The sequence below is a fragment of the Pan troglodytes genome, chromosome 18, assembly GCF_028858775.2.
Source record: "Pan troglodytes isolate AG18354 chromosome 18, NHGRI_mPanTro3-v2.0_pri, whole genome shotgun sequence".
NCBI lineage: Eukaryota > Metazoa > Chordata > Mammalia > Primates > Hominidae > Pan > Pan troglodytes.
In genome coordinates, this window is record NC_072416.2 from 54,740,557 (window position 1) to 54,758,948 (window position 18,392).

General features: G+C 41.0%; 1 protein-coding gene across 1 annotated transcript in view; it reads left to right on the forward strand.

The window, feature by feature from the left end:
- NUP93 (nucleoporin 93) overlaps positions 1-18,392 on the forward strand; it is a 113,011-nt gene that overhangs the window by 10,345 nt on the left and 84,274 nt on the right. Inside the window, exons 2-3 of the mRNA XM_510982.8 lie at positions 5,730-5,922; positions 16,196-16,313. Coding sequence (XP_510982.3) covers positions 5,744-5,922; positions 16,196-16,313 — 297 coding nt within the window. The 5' untranslated portion in view covers positions 5,730-5,743. The remainder of the gene's footprint in view (positions 1-5,729; positions 5,923-16,195; positions 16,314-18,392) is intronic.

Consider the following 18,392-nt stretch of genomic DNA (forward strand, 5'->3'; position numbering starts at 1 on the left):
ACATATTATCTATGCCTGCTTTCAAGCTACAACAGCACAGTTGAGTAGTTGCTACAGAGCCTGGCCTACAAAGCCCAAACTATTCACTACCTGTCCTTTTACAGAAGGAGTTTGCTCACTCTTGCCCTAGGATACTAGAAACTGGGCAAGCGTTTGGCAGATATGTCTAGGATGTATGGCTCTGAGGCTCTTTTGTAGCTTCCTTTGTTTCATTTTCCTTTTCCCTTTGTAGCTTTGGTGCTTTAATTTTCTGGAGTATATCCTCGGAGTAACATAGGCTTAAGTCTAGAGAACTAGTGAGTAACAGCTATTTCTGGGATGACTCAGTGATTCCCCAGCTTGAGAGTCCATAAGCCCTGAGTAAAGGAAGAGAGGTATTCTACTCATGGCTGATGCTTTAAAAATAAAAGAAACCAATGAACTAATAATATCAGAAAACAGATATGTGGGATTTTAATATAATAAGCATGAATACTATAACAGATTAAGATTCAGACCATCTACAAAATCCTGAAGGGGGCCACTCTTTGAGAATACTGATTTACAATGGTTTAGAAGTGCTTGGCTGTTTGAATATTTAAGTATCTACTCTTTCTAGCTCGATTAAATATTTAACATAGTTATATTTGGAATGTGGAAATGATTTTATTTTTCATAAGACTCACATGTTAATAGTAAATGAACTGAAATTATTTTGTGCATTTTTGCTCTGCCTTTATATTTAGTTCATTTCACCTTATATGCAGTTTGGGAATTTTTTTCCACCTCATTTATGAATGTTGATATGCCCTAAAGGGACATGTGTTTTAGACACTAAATGACAGGTGAACGCAGACCAGCATGAGGAAGTAGAAGTTTGGCCAGCCCTTGGTTTAGCTCTAGGTAGGAGCCCTCTCTTTCAAACTGTGGGTTTTACTGTTTTCATTTAGTTTATTTGCTCAGCATCCTCTAGGTGTGGTGAAGAGATCTGCATTATGGGAGCTTCCCACTGAGAACCTTCCTTATTTTTAGCATAGTGGGGTATCCTACTGCAGCTTCTGAAAAAAGGTGGGTCATTGTCCTTTGTTTGATTGGCAGCAGCAGTGGGGTGGGGAGCTTTTTATTGAAGTATGATGCACAAATCATGAGTCTAGATTGACTAATTTTCTGAAAAGTGAGCATACTATCAACCAACGGTTAGATCAAAAAACTGAAAATTGCCAGCCCCCTTGAAGCCTTCCTCATCCTTCCACTTCTGTCCTTCCTCCCACAAGTGTAACCAATCCTGCCTTCTAACAGCAATGATAAGTTTGCCATTCATTTTAAGGTTCTCAGTTGCCCAGGTTGTTGAGGAGTTTCTATGGAGGCTCAGTAGCACTTCTGCCAAGTCCTACTTATAGGGAGAGTAATTTGTTGCCCAAGGCCCTGATACTTTGCGATGCTCTCTGAAGTGCCTGCCAGTGTTGCCTTGCCAAAAGATTCCCAATCACACTCAAGGTCTTAGTCACTGCTGTCATAGAGGAGCCCTAGTGCTGTTCTGCTGTCCCTGCTGCTCCTTTTCCTGTCCAGCCCCAATTGTGCTGCATTGACTGCTCCGGGTCCTGCTTCCGTGGTTTCTTAGTGTTGCTTCTTCCTGTGCCTCTCCTCCATAGTTCCCCAAGGATGCAGCTGGTGTCCAGGCTACATGGCCAGATTTTCCCAACACATGGCTTGGACTTCAATTTTTTTCCCCCATAGATCATTTTAATTGTTTCTGCTGGACAAAGCTTACCGAGGTTATTTTCATGATTAGTTTTTAGTCTCTTGGGTCAAAGTTGATTTAGTGGTTTAATCTCTCTATTTTGTGGCTAAATTGATATTTTGTGGTGAGGATAAAAATTGTCCTAAATTTATGAAATTAGCCATAAATTGAAGCATTTTAGCGCAGTGGGATGATTAATATATCAAAGTATAGATTTAGTTGCACAATGATGGTAACAAAAAATGTATAAATTTGGAAACTTTAATAAAACTTTTTTGTATAATTAATTTCTACTGATTGAGTAATAATGCAGGACAGATCCAGTTTTTCCCAAATATAGTATTTCATACATATCTCTCTTCCTCTGTGCAGATGTGGAACAAGCTTATTTTCTTTTTACTCCTACCCTGAAGTTATGTAGCAAAATTCTTTCTATATATATCTGTTTCTTTTGGTTTGTAATTCTGTTCACCTGGTTTTTGGTCTTGGTATTTAGAGGGAAAGCACTAGTCTGGACCAAGTGTGATATGAATTCATGCCATTTAGACTGTCACTGCCTTATGCTGTGCTGCCTCAGAAATGTTAAGTATCAGTTGGTAGTCTGATACCAACTGGAAGGGAATGTTTCTGTTCAGATCTCTGCTTGCTAGTGGGTGCCCATTTGGCAAAGGAGTGCAGGAAGCCTTTGAGAAGGACAGACTCTCACCAACGGAAGAAAAAACACCTCCTATTCATTCAAAAAATGAGTACCTGCTATGTGCCAGGCACTGTTGTAGAAGCTTGGGGTACGTCAGTGAACAAAACACTGTGCTTGTGCAGCTTATATTCTCGCAGAGGTGACAGACAGTAAAGGAGATGGGGGATTGCTGGGGGGTGGCTTGTATTTTTAAATAGCTTTCTAGGTTGGCCTCAAAGGCAGAGTGACAGGTGAGCCGAAACAGATAGGGAGTCAGCCTTGAGTGTTTCTGGGGGAGGAGCATTCCAGTAGAGGAAACACAGAGTGCAAAGGCTGTAAGGCAGGAATGTGCCTGATCTGTTGGGGACCAGCAAAGAGGCCCCAGAGTGGCTGGCACCCATGAAAGGAGTGGAGGGAGATAGGGCTGGAGATGAGTCTGAGTGATGAGGGGGGTGGGGCCCCTTTTGTAGGGTTTCATTCTGTACAAGAGATTTAAGCAGGAGGGATGTGATCTGACTGACTGTAAAAGGATCACTGGTTGCCGGGTTGCTATAGACTGAATAGACTGTGGGAGGCAAGGGCTGAAGCTGGGAGGTTAGGGAGGGAGACTGCTGAGAGAGTCTAGGGAGGCAGCTTGGATGTGGGGAGGTGTCTAGGTAGAGATGGCAAGGACAGGCAGATTCTGGATATATTTTGAAGGTAGATTTGAAAGGCTTTGTTGGTTGATTGGATGTAGGATGTGAGTTATGGGGCCATCATGGGTTTTGGTCCAAGCAACTGAATAATGAAGTCTTCACACACTGAGAAGGCCAAGGGGCAGGTTTTGTGGATGAAAAGTTAGAGCCCAGTTTTGGGATATTACGTTTAGGGTGTTGTTCAGAGATTCAACCTTTATTTTACCATTGTCAAAAACAATTCTATATAATTAACTTAAAAAAATCTTTATTAGACCATGTTAAAGGAAATGACTGATTCTGTATTAATTACTTAAATTCATTGCTCAAAATCTTGGGGGTGGGCTGGTCATTTGAGAAGGTGAGCATTTCCTTTGTCTGACGTAGGAATGAAATATTAGTTGTATTTCTTTCTTCCTTTGTCTTTTTTTGTCTTCTTTTTTAATCATAGAAAAGTTTTGCTTCATTCAGTTCTTTATTTAGGGATTTCCAAAGTTTTCCTCATGAAAGAAAAAAGTATTTTCTTTTCCTTGACTCTGTTAGAAAAATTATTTTTATCTTAGAGTAAAAATAATGGGCGGAGGGGTGGGGTGGGATTCTGGAGAAGGGAATGCTTTGTTTTTCTTTTCCCTTTCTGGTGAATGACCATGGTTTCGTGTAATTAGTAGAATGTCATTGGCCTTGAACATTCCTGAGAAAACACATTTCTCTATCAGGCCGGAGTAGTTGTTTAAAAATGCCCCTCTTCTCAAAATTCTTGTGTTTCCTTCTCTCTCCCTGAGGATACCTTCCTAATTCTCTCATCTCCATTTTCTCACAATAAAGATTGCGAATTACAGCCTGATTATATGGGTCAAAAAAATTACAATATATGTTTAGAAACTTGAGGTTAAGAGTTATTGTGTACGTGAATTTTTGTTGAATATTAAAGTCAGCTTGGAACTTCATAAAGAATACCAAAGTGTCTTTATGTTTACTCCAGCTGAGCTATTTTTGTTTTAACCTTTTGCCTTTGCCTTTAAAGTTAATGTCCTTTAATGCTCATTTTTAAAAGTTCTTAATGGATTTATGGCAGTAACAGTGTCCTTTTGACAATTAACCTGTGCTTCATAGCTGACATATAATTATTTGCCAACATGGCAAAACCCATCTCTACTAAAAATACAAAAAAGCTGGTAGTGTCACCCCGGCTGGGTGTGGTGGTGCATGCCTGTAATCCCAGCTACTTGGGAGACTGAGGCATGAGAATTGCTTGAATCTGAGGCGGAAGTTGCCGTTGAGTCAAGATCGCACCACTGCACAACAGCCTGGCTGACAGAGCGAGACTCTGTCTCCCAAAAGAAGGAAAAAAAGTATAACAAGAGCTATTGTACAAGTAATTTTTTTAATAAAAGATTTTCTTCTTAACCTTTTAGCAATGTAAATTTTTGTTTTTTTCCAAGACAGAGTCTCAACTCTATTGCCCAGGCTGGAATGCAGTGGTGTGATCTTGGCTCACTGCAATCTTCCGCCCCCCAGGTTCAAGTGATTCTCCTGCCTCAGCTTCCCGAGTAGCTGGGATTATAGGTGTGTGCCACCATGCCCAGCTAATTTTTGTATTTGTAGTAGAGATGGAGGTTTCACCACGTTGGCCAGGCTGGTCTCGAACTCCTGACCTCAGGCGATCTGCCCGCCTCGGCCTCCCAGAGTGCTGGGATTACAGGCGTGAGCCACTGTGCCCAATTTTCTTACCATGGTGCTACTTTTTATTTTCTGTTGATTTAATTAGTGGTAGGAGTTAAAAACATTCTCTTGGTCAAGAACCTTATATAAGAATAGTGCAGTATATATTCTGTACTATTGGCATTTCTAAAAGTAGCAGGTACAGTAACAAATCTAATGTCCCGAATGTCATATATAACAAGCAGGCACAGATCTGTGCTCTCATTAACCTTGTAAGATAAAGAATGTGTGAATGGAGACCTGGACATGAGTATTAAAAAAAAAAAAGAAGAATTTCTTCTATGTTAGTGAAGGAGCAGGTGTGTTAGAATAACAGTAGGGGAGAGAGGGAGAGTTAGTGGTGGTTAGTCCGAAGAATGCCTTTGTTTTCCTGGTCTTGGTTCAGCCAAATCACAGTAGAGAGTATTCTTGGCATGTAACTCAGCCTCTGTGGATTGGAATTTGTTCTTCTTTCTTTGTTCCTCACGGAGTGGTTATGAGGATCATTTGAGATAAGGTCTTATAAATTGCCTGGTGCTTTTGGGGTGGTAGTGTTTTTCTAAGATGGGTGGAGAATAAGAGGTGCAGGTTGACTGTTCTTTAAGCCTCCTAGAGGTTGCCACAGTGGTTTCCATTTCCTTATCTGCTTTGAGTCTGTGAAAGGAGACAGGAATTCTGGTCTGTGACTTGATATCTGTGCATTTGTTCTGATGGCAGAAATCAATCTTGGGGCTGTCAATATGCACAGAAATGATCTGTTTTTTCACAGCCTGACTCATTTTCTCTGTCGGGCCTGTTCTTGGGCTATGTTCAGGAACAAATCCTGCTTGTTGATGAGCTGTGTCCTCGTCTGTTTACAAAAAGTTCTGCTGTTTTGTTAAGCTTGTAACAGATTCAGGCAGTGTTTGAAACCTGTCTTTCCCTTGATTTAGATCTTTTCATTTTTTCTCCCATCTAGGATCTGCATCTCCAATGGATACTGAGGGGTTTGGTGAGCTCCTTCAGCAAGCTGAACAGCTTGCTGCTGAGACTGAGGGCATCTCAGAGCTTCCCCATGTGGAACGGAACTTACAGGAGATCCAGCAGGCGGGAGAGCGCCTGCGTTCCCGTACCCTAACACGCACGTCCCAGGAGACGGCAGATGTCAAGGCGTGAGTACTGGTAGGGAGACAGCATTAGTACTGGGTGGCTTGCGGGCAGGATCTGTTTCTTCTTTCCTGCCTTGAATTCAGATCCAATCTGTGAATGACAGCCACTAGCCAGATTCTTCGGAACTCAGAAAGGTGTTGTAAACAGGACAGCAGCCTTGGTTTGTTTCCCTGCCTCTCAGGTTTTCTAGCCTGTCTGCCTCACCAAGTTATGAGCTGATATCACAGGGAGAGATGATCACAAGGTGGGAGGGGGTGAAAGAGCCCTGTCATGCTGAATCTGGTCACAGAAGTTCCTGCTTGGGTTCAATGATCATTGGGTCATAAATGGCTCCCGTTATGTTAATATGTATGGGCCCCACAGATAAGTTTTACCTTCAAAGCTAGAGAGCACTCAGTGATGAGGACAGTTTTTAAGAGCATTTGGAAGAAATTGATGAGCAGTTAGTGACGAGAAACCATCCAAGTGAGGAGTGATTCTGTCTGCTTGTTGTCAGTGACCCGGGAGGCTGCTTCTGAAAGGCCTTGGAAATACAGTGCCCCCAGCTGATTGTAGAACAGGAGAGTGGGTGAGCCCTAAGAGAGTGCAGCTGGGGAAAAGTGCTGACTGACTGAGCTGGCAGCCACTGCTGCCACACAGCATCAGTTGGGCTGTTGATTCCACAAACGTGTTTAAGGTCCACGCTGTGCCAGGTCTGGACCATCTCTGGGGTGACAACCATGAATTAGACATGGTTCTTGCTCTCAAGGAGCTTATAATGTGGGGAGTGGGGCAGAAAAAAACTATGCTGCTTTCCTTAAGAAATGTGATTTACTGGTTATTTACTGTGTGTTACAAGCTTGGCTAGACGTGAGATTTTGCTTAATTTTCACAACCATCATTAGGCTACAATCTCCACATTAGAGTTGAGCAACAAAGGCTCAGAGAAGACAAGTAACTCTTCCAGATCACACAGCTGGCGAGTGGTAAAGTCAGGATTCAAACCTAGTGAGGTTGACTCCAGAGTGCATACTACTCTGATTGTGATGGAAGGGCATAGGAGGATGGAGAGGGTGCTGCTACTTGTGCCTTTGATGGGTCCGGAAAGACACTGAGATTCTGTGCAGGAAATACGGAAAATTGTCGGTCATCTCCTCAGTCTTCATTCCTTGAACTTGAGAAAGAACTAAGTGCTGGTGTTAATGTGGGACATTGTCTGCTCTAAGCATTTAACAGATGTCACAGGAGTATTATGTAGGAGTGGGCTACATTCTTGTTCTTGAGAGCTGACTGTTTTGGCTGCTCTGTCGAGTCAGTAAGGATGTTGTGGAAATTCTTCTGTAGACCTCCCCAAAATGTTATTTTCTAAAATAACTAGTTGGTTTTGGTTCTGTTGGCATTGGTAAAGGCAAGTCAGAGGAACCCTGGCAGGGATTTTTTACCCTACAGCCTTGCAGCTAAATGCAGCCAACTGCTTCCCTACACTGCTTTCTCACAGCCCAACCAGCCTTTAGACACTTCTACTAACTTGCCTTCCCTGCAGGCTCCTTACCTGCTACTCCTGGCTGCCTGCAGTTACCCCCAGTCTTGAGCATGCAGGCTCTGTGCTGTATGCAAAGATACTGCTGGAGCGAAAGGCCCATGATGCCATCTTAGTTGCTATAGTTATAATTTAATTGCATCAGCTTTACAGCCTATTAAGAGCAAAAAGGGAAAATGTTTTCTTGGTAACAATTATCGGTCATGCTCTCTTGTAAATTTCCATTCTTTTTCATTTCTTTCTACCTTAAATTCATTATTTTAGGGAGGAGGAAGTTGGAATGTTGAAAGAATGGGCATAGGGTGGGGCAGGTGCTTAAAAAGAAACCAAAGGGCTGATGACTGTATTTTTCCATCTTCTTGATAGGCAGAGACATAAAGTGTGGTGTGAATATTTTAGTACATACAAGATGAGGGCAGAAGAGAGAACTGAGTAGGAAAAATTTTCTTACATGAAATAAGTTTTGGAAGAAAATTCTGTCTTTAAGATTTTAGATTGTAGATTTAAGATTGAAATGTTATGTGCCAAATTTATTTATTTGTCCAAATACACTGTGTTGAATATTTTGTTTTAGAGAATAGCTTTGATAGCTTTTTTTACGTGTGTGGTTTGATCTTTTACTATTGTTAAATTTTTTCACACATGAAGAAGAGTATGCTTAACATATATAAAAATGTAAATCGGGGTTTACAGCCCATGAGCCACATCCAGCCTTAAAGTTTTATTGGAACACAGCCAGGCTTATTTGTATTGTCTGTGCTGCTTTTGTGCTACAGTATGAGAGTTGAGTAGTTTTGACAGAGATCATGTGCCCTGCAAAGCCTGAAATGTTTACTATCTGCTGTTTACAGAAAAAGTTTGCTGACTCCTGGTATAAATAATAAAATGAATGAATACCCATGTGCACATTTTATCAACTGAAACAGAATATTGAGCTGGGTGCCGTGGCTCATGCCTGTGACCCCAGCACTTTGGGAGGCTGAGGCAGGTGAATCGCTTGAACTCAGGAGTTCAAGACCAGCCTGGACAACATGGCAAAACCCATCTACAAAAAATTAGCTGGGCATGGTGACACACACCTGTAGTCCCAGCTACTCGGGAGGCTGAGGTAGGAGGATTGCTTGAGCCCAGGAGGTTGGAGGGTGCCCATCATCAATTGCATATCCCTCTTTTCTCACCAAAGACACCACACTAGATTTTTCCATTCAAACTCTGAAATCAGGCAAGCTAGATGTGTATAAAGAAAAAGCCAGTAGTCACTCTTTCTCCCTAACTTTGTCATCCAACGTAATTAATGTTGGATGTTATTAATTTGCTTATTTTTTCACATACTTCTCCATGTTCACGCAAAGCATATATAAACATTTATTACCCCAAAGTTTTACAGCAGATTATAACTCTCCTTGTGATAATACTATAAGCTGTTGTTTAAGCTCTTACTGTTTGTTAGGCGCTGTGCCACACACTTTACACGCATTATATAATTTCTTTTTAAAATAACCCTGTGAAAGTGTTATCTGTGTTTTAAACTTGAGGAAAGTCAAATAGTGAGTGGCCAAGCCAGAATTTCAAATCCAACTTAGTAGGAATTCCTCATATTTGTATGGTACTTTTCAGTTTCTGAAGGATTGTCACAGGCACTCTCCTGACTGGTCTACAGTGCCTGAGAGGTAGGATAGGCATTTTCCCCCACATTCAACAGAGGAAGAAACTGAGGCTTAGAAAGGTGATGTATCCAATATTTTCAGTGAGTGACAGGTGAGATTTGAACCCAGGCCTCCTGACATTTTATATGCTTCCCCTGTATGCTGGGAACAGTCCTTGTCCTTCTACTCTCCTGGAACTGGAAGGAGACTCCAGCTTCCATGACTTTCTGCTCATGTGGGACTGCCTGGCTTTTGGGAATTGAAGCAGGTAGAAGGCAGGGAACCTTCCAAGGATTTTTGCACCCTTACAGACTGAAGTTTCTAGTACAAGCTTTATTTATAAAGCTGTCCCTACCCTAGATTCCCTGTCTCCTTCATCAGTCCTTTCTCTCCCTGCATATGCATCGTATAAGCCGTACACTGCATAAGCCACACACTGAACAGTTTCTACAGGTGTCAACTACTTAAATGACCTTTCTTTTCTGACAATTCTAGTAGATAATTTTTAAATTCTGAGGTTCTCAAAATCCTGGTATATATTAAAATTATTTTGGCACTGGATACATCCTTATGTGTCTCTGGTAGAGTACAGCACCATGGGACAAAATTTAGACATAGCTAGCAAAATTGACCCAGCAATTCCACTTCTAGGGTTTTGTCCCAAAGATATACTGGTAAAAAACACACACAAGAAAACCCTGTGCACAGGGATATTCATTACAGCATTATTTGTAATAGCAAAAATTGAAAACAAACAAATGTCCATCAGTAGGTGACTAGTGGAATAATGTAGTATGTCTATGTAGTAGAGTACTCTTCAGTAGTACAAAGGAATGAGAATATACAGTAACATGGAGTGATTCCAGGACATATTATTAAGTAAAAAATGCAGGGTAGAGAAAAGTATTTAGTACTCTATCATTTGTATAAGAAAGCAGGTGAAAGACATTCCATGTTCATGGATCAGAAGACTTAATAGTAAGATATTAATACTCCCTAAATTGGTCTGCAGATTCAACACAGTCTCTATCAAAATCCCAGCTGGGATTTTTTGCCGAAAGTGACAGGCTGATTCTAAAATCCATATAGAGATACAAGAGACTTAGAATAGCCAAAACAATCTTTAAAAAGCAGAAGAAAGTTGGAAGAATCACACTTGCAATTTCAGAAATTACTACAGAGTCACAGTAATTAAGACTATGGTACTGGCATAAGGATAGACATGTAGATTGTTGGAATGGAATTATTAATCCAGATAAATAAACCCATGTGTCTGTGATCAGCTGATTTTCAACAAGGGTACCTAGACCATTCATTGTGAAGAGAACAGTCTTTTCAACAAATGATGCTAGGACAGTCACATGTCAGAAGGACCCAGAAACCAAGTTGAAGAGGCTTCTACTGGCCAAAGATGAGATTATTTGATCATCAATTAGGATAATAACTGCATTGGATTGAAACATATCAAATATGTTTAAAATTTATGAGTTTATATACTAAAACAAAACTCATTGATCGCCTTTGGAGAATACTAGAGAACCAACTCATTATTCAGGGTAATTACATAGTTGATTTTAGAGTTTCTTGGAATGGAAGTATTCCAGCTAATGAAGATGGAATTAGGATACCACCATTTTGCAACTACTGAGGAGTAAATGGATCTAAGCAATCATCATCAAGACTGCAAATATTTCAGATAGAGATAACCAGATATTAAATACCTCTTGATGAAAAGTATATAGTAATCTAGCCATAAAAATAGTGGCACCTCAATCTAATCAAACCCTTGGAACTTTGAATTTGCAGGAAATAGAGAGGATAAAGGAGCATGTTAAATGATATCATGGGGATTCCGTCAGTAAAACATTTTCTGTGGGGAACTATAGCCTTGCTACTTTGAGTGTAGTCAATGGATCAACAGCATCAGCATCAACCATGAGCTTTTTAGTAATGGAGACTCTCAGGCTCCATCCCAAACCTATTAAATCAGAATCTACATTTTTAACAAGCTTTCCAGGTGATTCATATGCACTTTTTTTTTCTGCTCTGTACTTTTGTCATCACATGTACATTTAAAGCTTGAGTAACACTGCTTTACAAGAGAAATAATCCAGAATCTTCAACAAAGATTATAAGAAAAAAATGAGATAGAGGGGCAACCTGTTGATGAAAAGAGATTTAGGAGGCATATTAATCATCCACAAGTAGAGACTTTATTTGGATTTCATTTAAACAAACACAACTTTAAAAGTTGTGAAAAAATTAGGCAATATCTTGGATATAACAAATAAGCATATTTGTTGATAGAGAAAAATAGGTAGGGATGTAGATGAAACAGGGTTGGCTACGACATGCAAATTGTTGGGGCTGGGTGATGGGTATAAGGAGGTTTACTATTTTAATTTTTTTTTTTTATGAAGAAAAGAGGTTTAATTGATTCACATTTTCACAGGGTGTACAGGAAGCGTGGCTGGGGAGGTCTTAGGAAACTTACAATCATGGCAGAAGGTGAAGGGAAAACAGGCACATCTTCACATGATGGAGCAGGATAGAGGGTGAAGGGGGAAGTGCTACGTACGCTTAAACAACCAAATCTTATGGGAACTCACGGTCATGAGAACAGCAAAGGGGAAGTCTGCCCCTATGGTCCAGTCATCTCCCACTGGGTGCCCCCTCCAATGTTGAGGATTACAGTTCGACATGAGATTTGGGTGGGGACACAGAGCCAAACCATATCATTCCACACCTAGCCCCTCCCAAATCTCATGTCCTTGTCACATTTCAAAGCACAGTCATGGCTTCCAAACAGAACCCCAATGTCTTAACTCATTCTAGCATTAACTCAAAAGTCCAAGTCCAAAGTCTTATCTGGGACAAGGCACGTCTCTTTGCCTATGAGCCTGTAAGACCAAAAACAAGTTAGTTACCTCCAAGATACGATGGGGGTACAGGCATTGGGCAAATGTTCCCATTCCAAAAGGGAGAAATTGGCCAAAACAAAGGGGCTACAGACCCCATGCAAGTCCAAAACCCAGAAAGGCAGTCATTAAATTTTAAAGCTCCAAAATAATTTTCTTTGACTCCATGTCTCACATCCAAGCACACTGATGCAAGGGGTAGGCTTCTAAGACCTTGGGCGTCTATGCTGCTTTGGCTCTGCAGGGTACAGCCCCCTTGGCTGCTTTCATGGGCTAGTGTTGAGTGCCTGTGGCTTTTCTAGGCACATGGTGCAAACCATCAGTGGGTCTACCATTCTGAATTCTGGAGGATGGTGGCTTTTTTCTCACAACTCCACTAGGCAGTGCCCCAGTGGGGACTCTTTGTGGGGGCTGCAACCCCACATTTCCCCTCCACACTGCTTAGTAGATTCTCCATGAGGGCTCTGCCACTGTAGCCGACTTCTGCCTGGATATCCAGACATTTCTCTACATTCTCTGGTAGCTGTTCGGAGGCTCCCAAAATTTTGTGTTTTTAATTTTTTTCTATAATAGCTTTAAACAAGTGGGCCACTACAATGGCTGTAATCAAAAAGATAGTAACAAGTGTTGGCGAGGATGTGGGAAAAATTGGAATCTTTATACCTTGCTGGTGGGAATGTAAAACGGTATAGTTGCTTTGGAAAACAGTCTGGCATTTCCTCAAAAGATTAAGCATAGGGTTATATGACCCAGCAATTCCACTCATAGGTATATACCTAAGAGAAATGGAAATGTATACTCACACAAAAACTTGTGAAGGAATGTTCATGGCAACTTTTGAAAATAATAGCCAAAAGTGGAAATAATCCAAATGCCCATCCACTGATGAATGGATACATAAAATGTGGTATGTCCATGCAGTGGAATACTATTTGGCAATAAAAAGGAGCGAAGTACTGATACATGTTTCAACATGAATGAACCTTGAAAGCATTATGTTAAATGAAAGAAGGCAGTTAGAAAGACTGTATATTGTGTGATTGCATTTATGAGCAATGTCCAGAATAGGCAAATTTATAGAGACAGAAAGTAGATTAGTAGTTGCCAGGGGATGGGGGAGGTTTGTGGGGAAATGGGGAATCACCACCTATTGGTCAGGGGTTGTTTTTGGGGTGATGAAAATATTCTAAAATTGATTGTAGTGATGATTGTACAATTTTATGAATACATAAAAATCACTGAATTGTAGGCCAGGCATGGTTGCTCACGCCTGTAATCCCAGCACTTTGGGAGGCTAAGGTGGGTGGATCACTTGAGCCTGGAGTTCAACCCCAGCTTGGCCAACATGGAGAAACCCTGTCTCTAGTGAAAATACAAAAATTAGCTGAGTGTGCTGGTGTGCATCTGTAGTCCCAGCTACTAGAGAGGCTGAGGCACAAGAATTGCTTGAACCTGGGAGCTGGAGGTTGCAGAGAGCTGAGATTGCACCACTGTACTCCTTCCTGGGCAACAGAGCAAGACTGTCTCAAAATAAATAAGTAAATAAATAAACAAATTGTATACTTTAAATGATAAATTGTAAAGCTGGGTGCAGTGGCAAGCATCCTTAGTTCCTGCTACTTGGGAGGCCGAGACAGGAGGATCTCTTGAGCCCAGGAGTTTGAGTCCAATATTAATCACAACTAATCACAGTCATTGGGAGGAAAGTTTGGACTAGGTTACTCCTGAAGCTAGGTGATTCTAATGTGCAGCCAGGGTTGAGACCCACTCTTTTTTTTTTTTTTAATTTTAAAATATTTTACTTTAAGTTCCGGGATACATGTGCAGAATGTCCAGGTTTGTTACATAGATATACATGTGCCATGGTGGTTTGCCATGCTTATCAACCTGTCATCTAGGTTTTAAGGCCTGCATGCGTTAGGTATTTGTCCTAATGCTCTCTCTCTCCTTGCCCCCCACCCCCTGACAGGCTCCTATGTGTGTTGTTCCCCTCCCTGTGTCCATGTGTTCTCTGTTCAACTCACACTTATGAGTGAGAACATGCAGTGTTTGGTTTTGTGTTCCTGTGTTAGTTTGCTGAGAATGATGGCTTCCGGCTTCATCCAGCTCCCTGCAAAGGACATGAACTCATTCTTTTTGATGGCTGCATAGTATTCCATGGTGTATATGTGCCACATTTTCTTTAACCAGTCTATCATTGATGGGCATTTGGGTTGGTTCCAAGTCTTTGCTATTGTAAATAGTGCTGCAGTAAACATACATGTACATGTGTCTTTATAGTAGAATGATTTATAATCCTTTGGTTATATACTCAGTAATGGGATTGCTGGGTCAATGGTATTTCTGTTTCTAGATCCCTGAGGAATTGCTACACTGTCTTCCACAGTGGTTGAATTAATTTACACTCCCACCAACAGTGTAAAAGCATTCCTGTTTCTCCACAGCCTTGCCAACATCTATTGTTTCCTGACTTTTTAATAATCGCCATTCTGATTGGCATGAGATGGTATCTCATTGTGGTTTTGATTTGCATTTCTCTAATAATCAGTGATATTGAGCTTTTTTTCATATGTTTGTTGGCTGCATAAATGTCTTCTTTTGAGAAGGGAGACCCACTCTTTTAGAGAGTTAACTTTTTAGGATTATTAGAGGAGAGAGGCAAGATATGGCAACCTGGAGGGAAAGCTCCAGGGATGGCATCATAGTTGACGTGGAAGAGACAAAAATCTATAGGAAGGAACCTCTGGGTAAATGTAATCTGTTGCTGTAGTATTTATTGGATTAGAACTACATATGCGAAATCCTTTCTCTTCTCCAGTAAGTCTGTTAGTTCAGGATTGAAACTTTTAGGTGTTATACCTGTAGGTGTTAGGGTTACATGTGCTGCCAAATTCTCTGACTACTAAGTTACTCAAAGTGAACACAAATGTTATCAGTGAGAGTTTTTGGTACTAATTTATAATCCAAGAACAGTCTACAAATTAATGGGCTGGATGTGGTGGTTCACGCCTGTAATCCCAGCACTTTTGGAAGCTGAGGCAGGAGGATCTCTTGGCCAGGAGTTTGAGACCAGCCTGGGCAACAGAGCAAGACCCTGTCTGAAAATAAAATAAAATAGACTAGACTAGACCAGACTAGACCCGACCTGACCCGACCCGACCCCACCCCACCGCTACACTACGAGTTCCCCTAAGTTTCTTTTTTACAGAGAGTGTTCTAGATATTAGTGCAACCTTTTCTTTAAAAAACTACCCTTGCATTGTTACATTGCCCCAGGTGAGTAGAAATAAAGATGGCTATATTATTCCCATTTCTCTTCAAAAGCATTTACTGATCAGATAACAGCCTCCTATATTATTAGACTGGGCAGCAGAGAGGGAACCTGCAGATGTGCTGAACATGGTGTTTGGCTTTTGAAGGGAAGCCATGGAGAACTGGCCTTGAATTCTGGTTTGATTGCCCCTGGGCAAATCATTGATCACCTTGAACCTTTAGTTTCCTTAGCTCATGAATGACGTTTATACTAGGTTACTCCTGAAACTTCTACAATATTGTAGTTCACTGTATTCATCTACGGAGGCTGTAAGTGTAGGATGGTGGTTAAGAGTTGTGCTGTACAACCCGGGAGGCTGAGGCAGGAGAATCACATGAACCTGGGAGGCGGAGGTTACAGTGAGCCGAGATCATGCCACTGCAATCCAGTCTGGACGACAGAGTGAGACTCTGTCTCAGAAAAAAAAAAAAAAAAAGCGGGGGCTTGTGCCGCAGAACTAGATGACCTGCCTCTGCCACTTCCTGACTCTGTGACTTTGGGCAACCTGGCTAACCTCTTTGTACCTTAGTTCTCTCATCCATAAAATGGGGATGAATGATAGCATGTACCTCATGGGTTTCTTTACTATGACATGTTTGGAGCAGTCTAGTCTATGGTAGTAGTATCGTTTTATTCTAGACAAGGCTCTCAAATTCAGGCATGATTAGAACTTGAATCTGTTACTACAAAGTACAGTGTTATGGCTCTTATTCCAGGTGATGTCTATGGAAAGATATAAAACAACTATGTAAAAGTGTCTGGGCAGTATATAGGAAGTTTTGAATTAAAAATGCTCTCTAGTATTTGATGAAGCATATTAGATGTCCTAATCCTAATTTTCCCCTTACTTATATCTCCCTATTCTATATCCTTACATAGGTCAGTTCTCCTCGGGTCTCGGGGACTTGACATATCGCACATCTCCCAGCGATTGGAGAGTCTGAGTGCAGCCACCACCTTTGAGCCTCTTGAGCCTGTGAAGGACACTGACATTCAGGTAAGGGCTGCCAAGTGCAGGTGGAACCCAGAGCATATAACCTAGGCTGAAGACCCTGGCCCTTTATTAGCCAGCAGATTGAGGAATTTCAGTTTTCTTTGTTAACTTTCTTCTTCCTCAGATATTAAGAGAACAGTAGATTCAGCTTTGGAGGTATAGTGGAAAACATTGGGTTATTTTCAGAGCTCTCTGTGTGGCTGAATTTAAGAAAGCAATTCCAACCTGCACTTTTTAGATTATTATAATTAGGAGAACAGATTTCTCTTCCTTCCTTGGGCTTAATCCAAGGCTCAGAGACATTAGTTGCAAGTTTCTTTCGCTTTCTTTGCTAGATCTCAAATAATTTTACTATTCGTCTTCCACATTTCTTTTTTACATCTTGCTTGTATTGGTTGGCAAAGAGCTGGGGAAAACTTAGAGTACTATTTACTGAAACCTACTCAATGATTTCCAAGAAGTGTTTGGCTGCATTAGTGGCACCAGGAAATAGTCTAATAGAGCACTCCAGTCTCATTTAACCAAACATGCCACAAGCAATTGATAGCTGTTTTAATCTAATCAGAAACTGACATAAAATTGTTAAGGAAAAAACTCACGGTCTGTTTAGTTTTTGAGGAATTGGAACACTACATTTGCGTTAGAGTGAAGGGACAGTGGGGCACCATTTTATTTTTTTATCATTGATTTACCTGAAAATGAGAGGATTTACCTGAAAATTCTAGTAGAAATGGGCAATATTATTTGGGCTCAATTTGAATTAATACTCTCTATCCTAGTAACCTTCCTAAGAACCATTTTAGTCCATCTAATGGCCACATTTCTCCTGCATTTATTTGAATTCAGAAACCTAAAACTACTTTGCGTTGAGAGTTGAAGAACTATAGATATTTCTCCTATTGCTGCTATGTTCCCAAAGTATGAGAATCCAGTTTTTCCAGTTTTATATGCTAAATCATTTTTGCATGTCAACTCATAGTTGCCTTCTCATTTCCATGTAATCTTGAAATGGCATGTATACTTTTTAAACTTTTTTTTTAAGTTTTAGCCCCCCTCCCCCGTACAACTGCTTGAGGCTCTCTGTTAACAAATACATGTAACAGGGATGAATAATCACCATGTATTTTGGGAGCATCCCTAATAATGTGGAAAGAAATGGCACCTGCTGAAAGGGTTTTTGTTCGTTTTTAATGTTGAAAATACCAGAGAAATTGTTTGTTTGAAAAACAAAGTGTTTTTTACATTTTCTTTGATATTCTTGGAGTAGGTATTTGGAATACTCAACAGCATTTTGTGATGCACTTCATGCATTTCCAGTGATGTGAAACTCCATTTTTTTTACCTTAAGGTATTGACAGGTTTGTAAATGTATTGAGTCATAATGATCATTTCATCTAACCTTCTACTTAATGGAAGAATACTCTCCTTCAACACTGCCATTAGATGGTTTTCTAACAATATATGCTTAGTTACATCAAAGAGAATTTCTTAATTTGGAATGAGTGCATCAGAGCTTTGGTCCTGTACCACTGGGAAGTCTCTGAACTTTGAGGTTAAGGATGCTTCCATTTCAAAAGTTCACCTCTTGGCCAGGCACAGTAGCTCATGCCTCTAATCCCAGCATGGTAGGAGGCTGACGTGGGAGGATTGCTTGAGCCTAGGAGTTCAAGACCAGCCTGGACGACATAGTGATACCCCCTGTTTTTGGCCATCCTTGCATTGCTATAAAGACATACCTGAGACTGGGTAATATATAAAGAAAGAGGTTCAATTGGCTCACGGTTCTGCAGGCTGTACAAGAAGCATAAAACCAGCATCTGCTTCTGGGGAGGCCTCAGGGAGCTTTTACTCATGGCAAAAGGCAAAGTGGGAGCTTGCACGTCACATGGTGAAAGCAGGAGCTAGAAAGAGTTGGGGGCAGGCGCGGGTGCCACTTTCAAACACCAGATCTCGTAAGAACTCACTGTCATGAGGACAGCACCAAGAGGATGGTATTAAACCATTCATGAGAAATCTGCTCTCATGATCCAGTCACCTCCCACCAGGCCCCACCCCCAACACTGGGGATTACAGTTCAACATG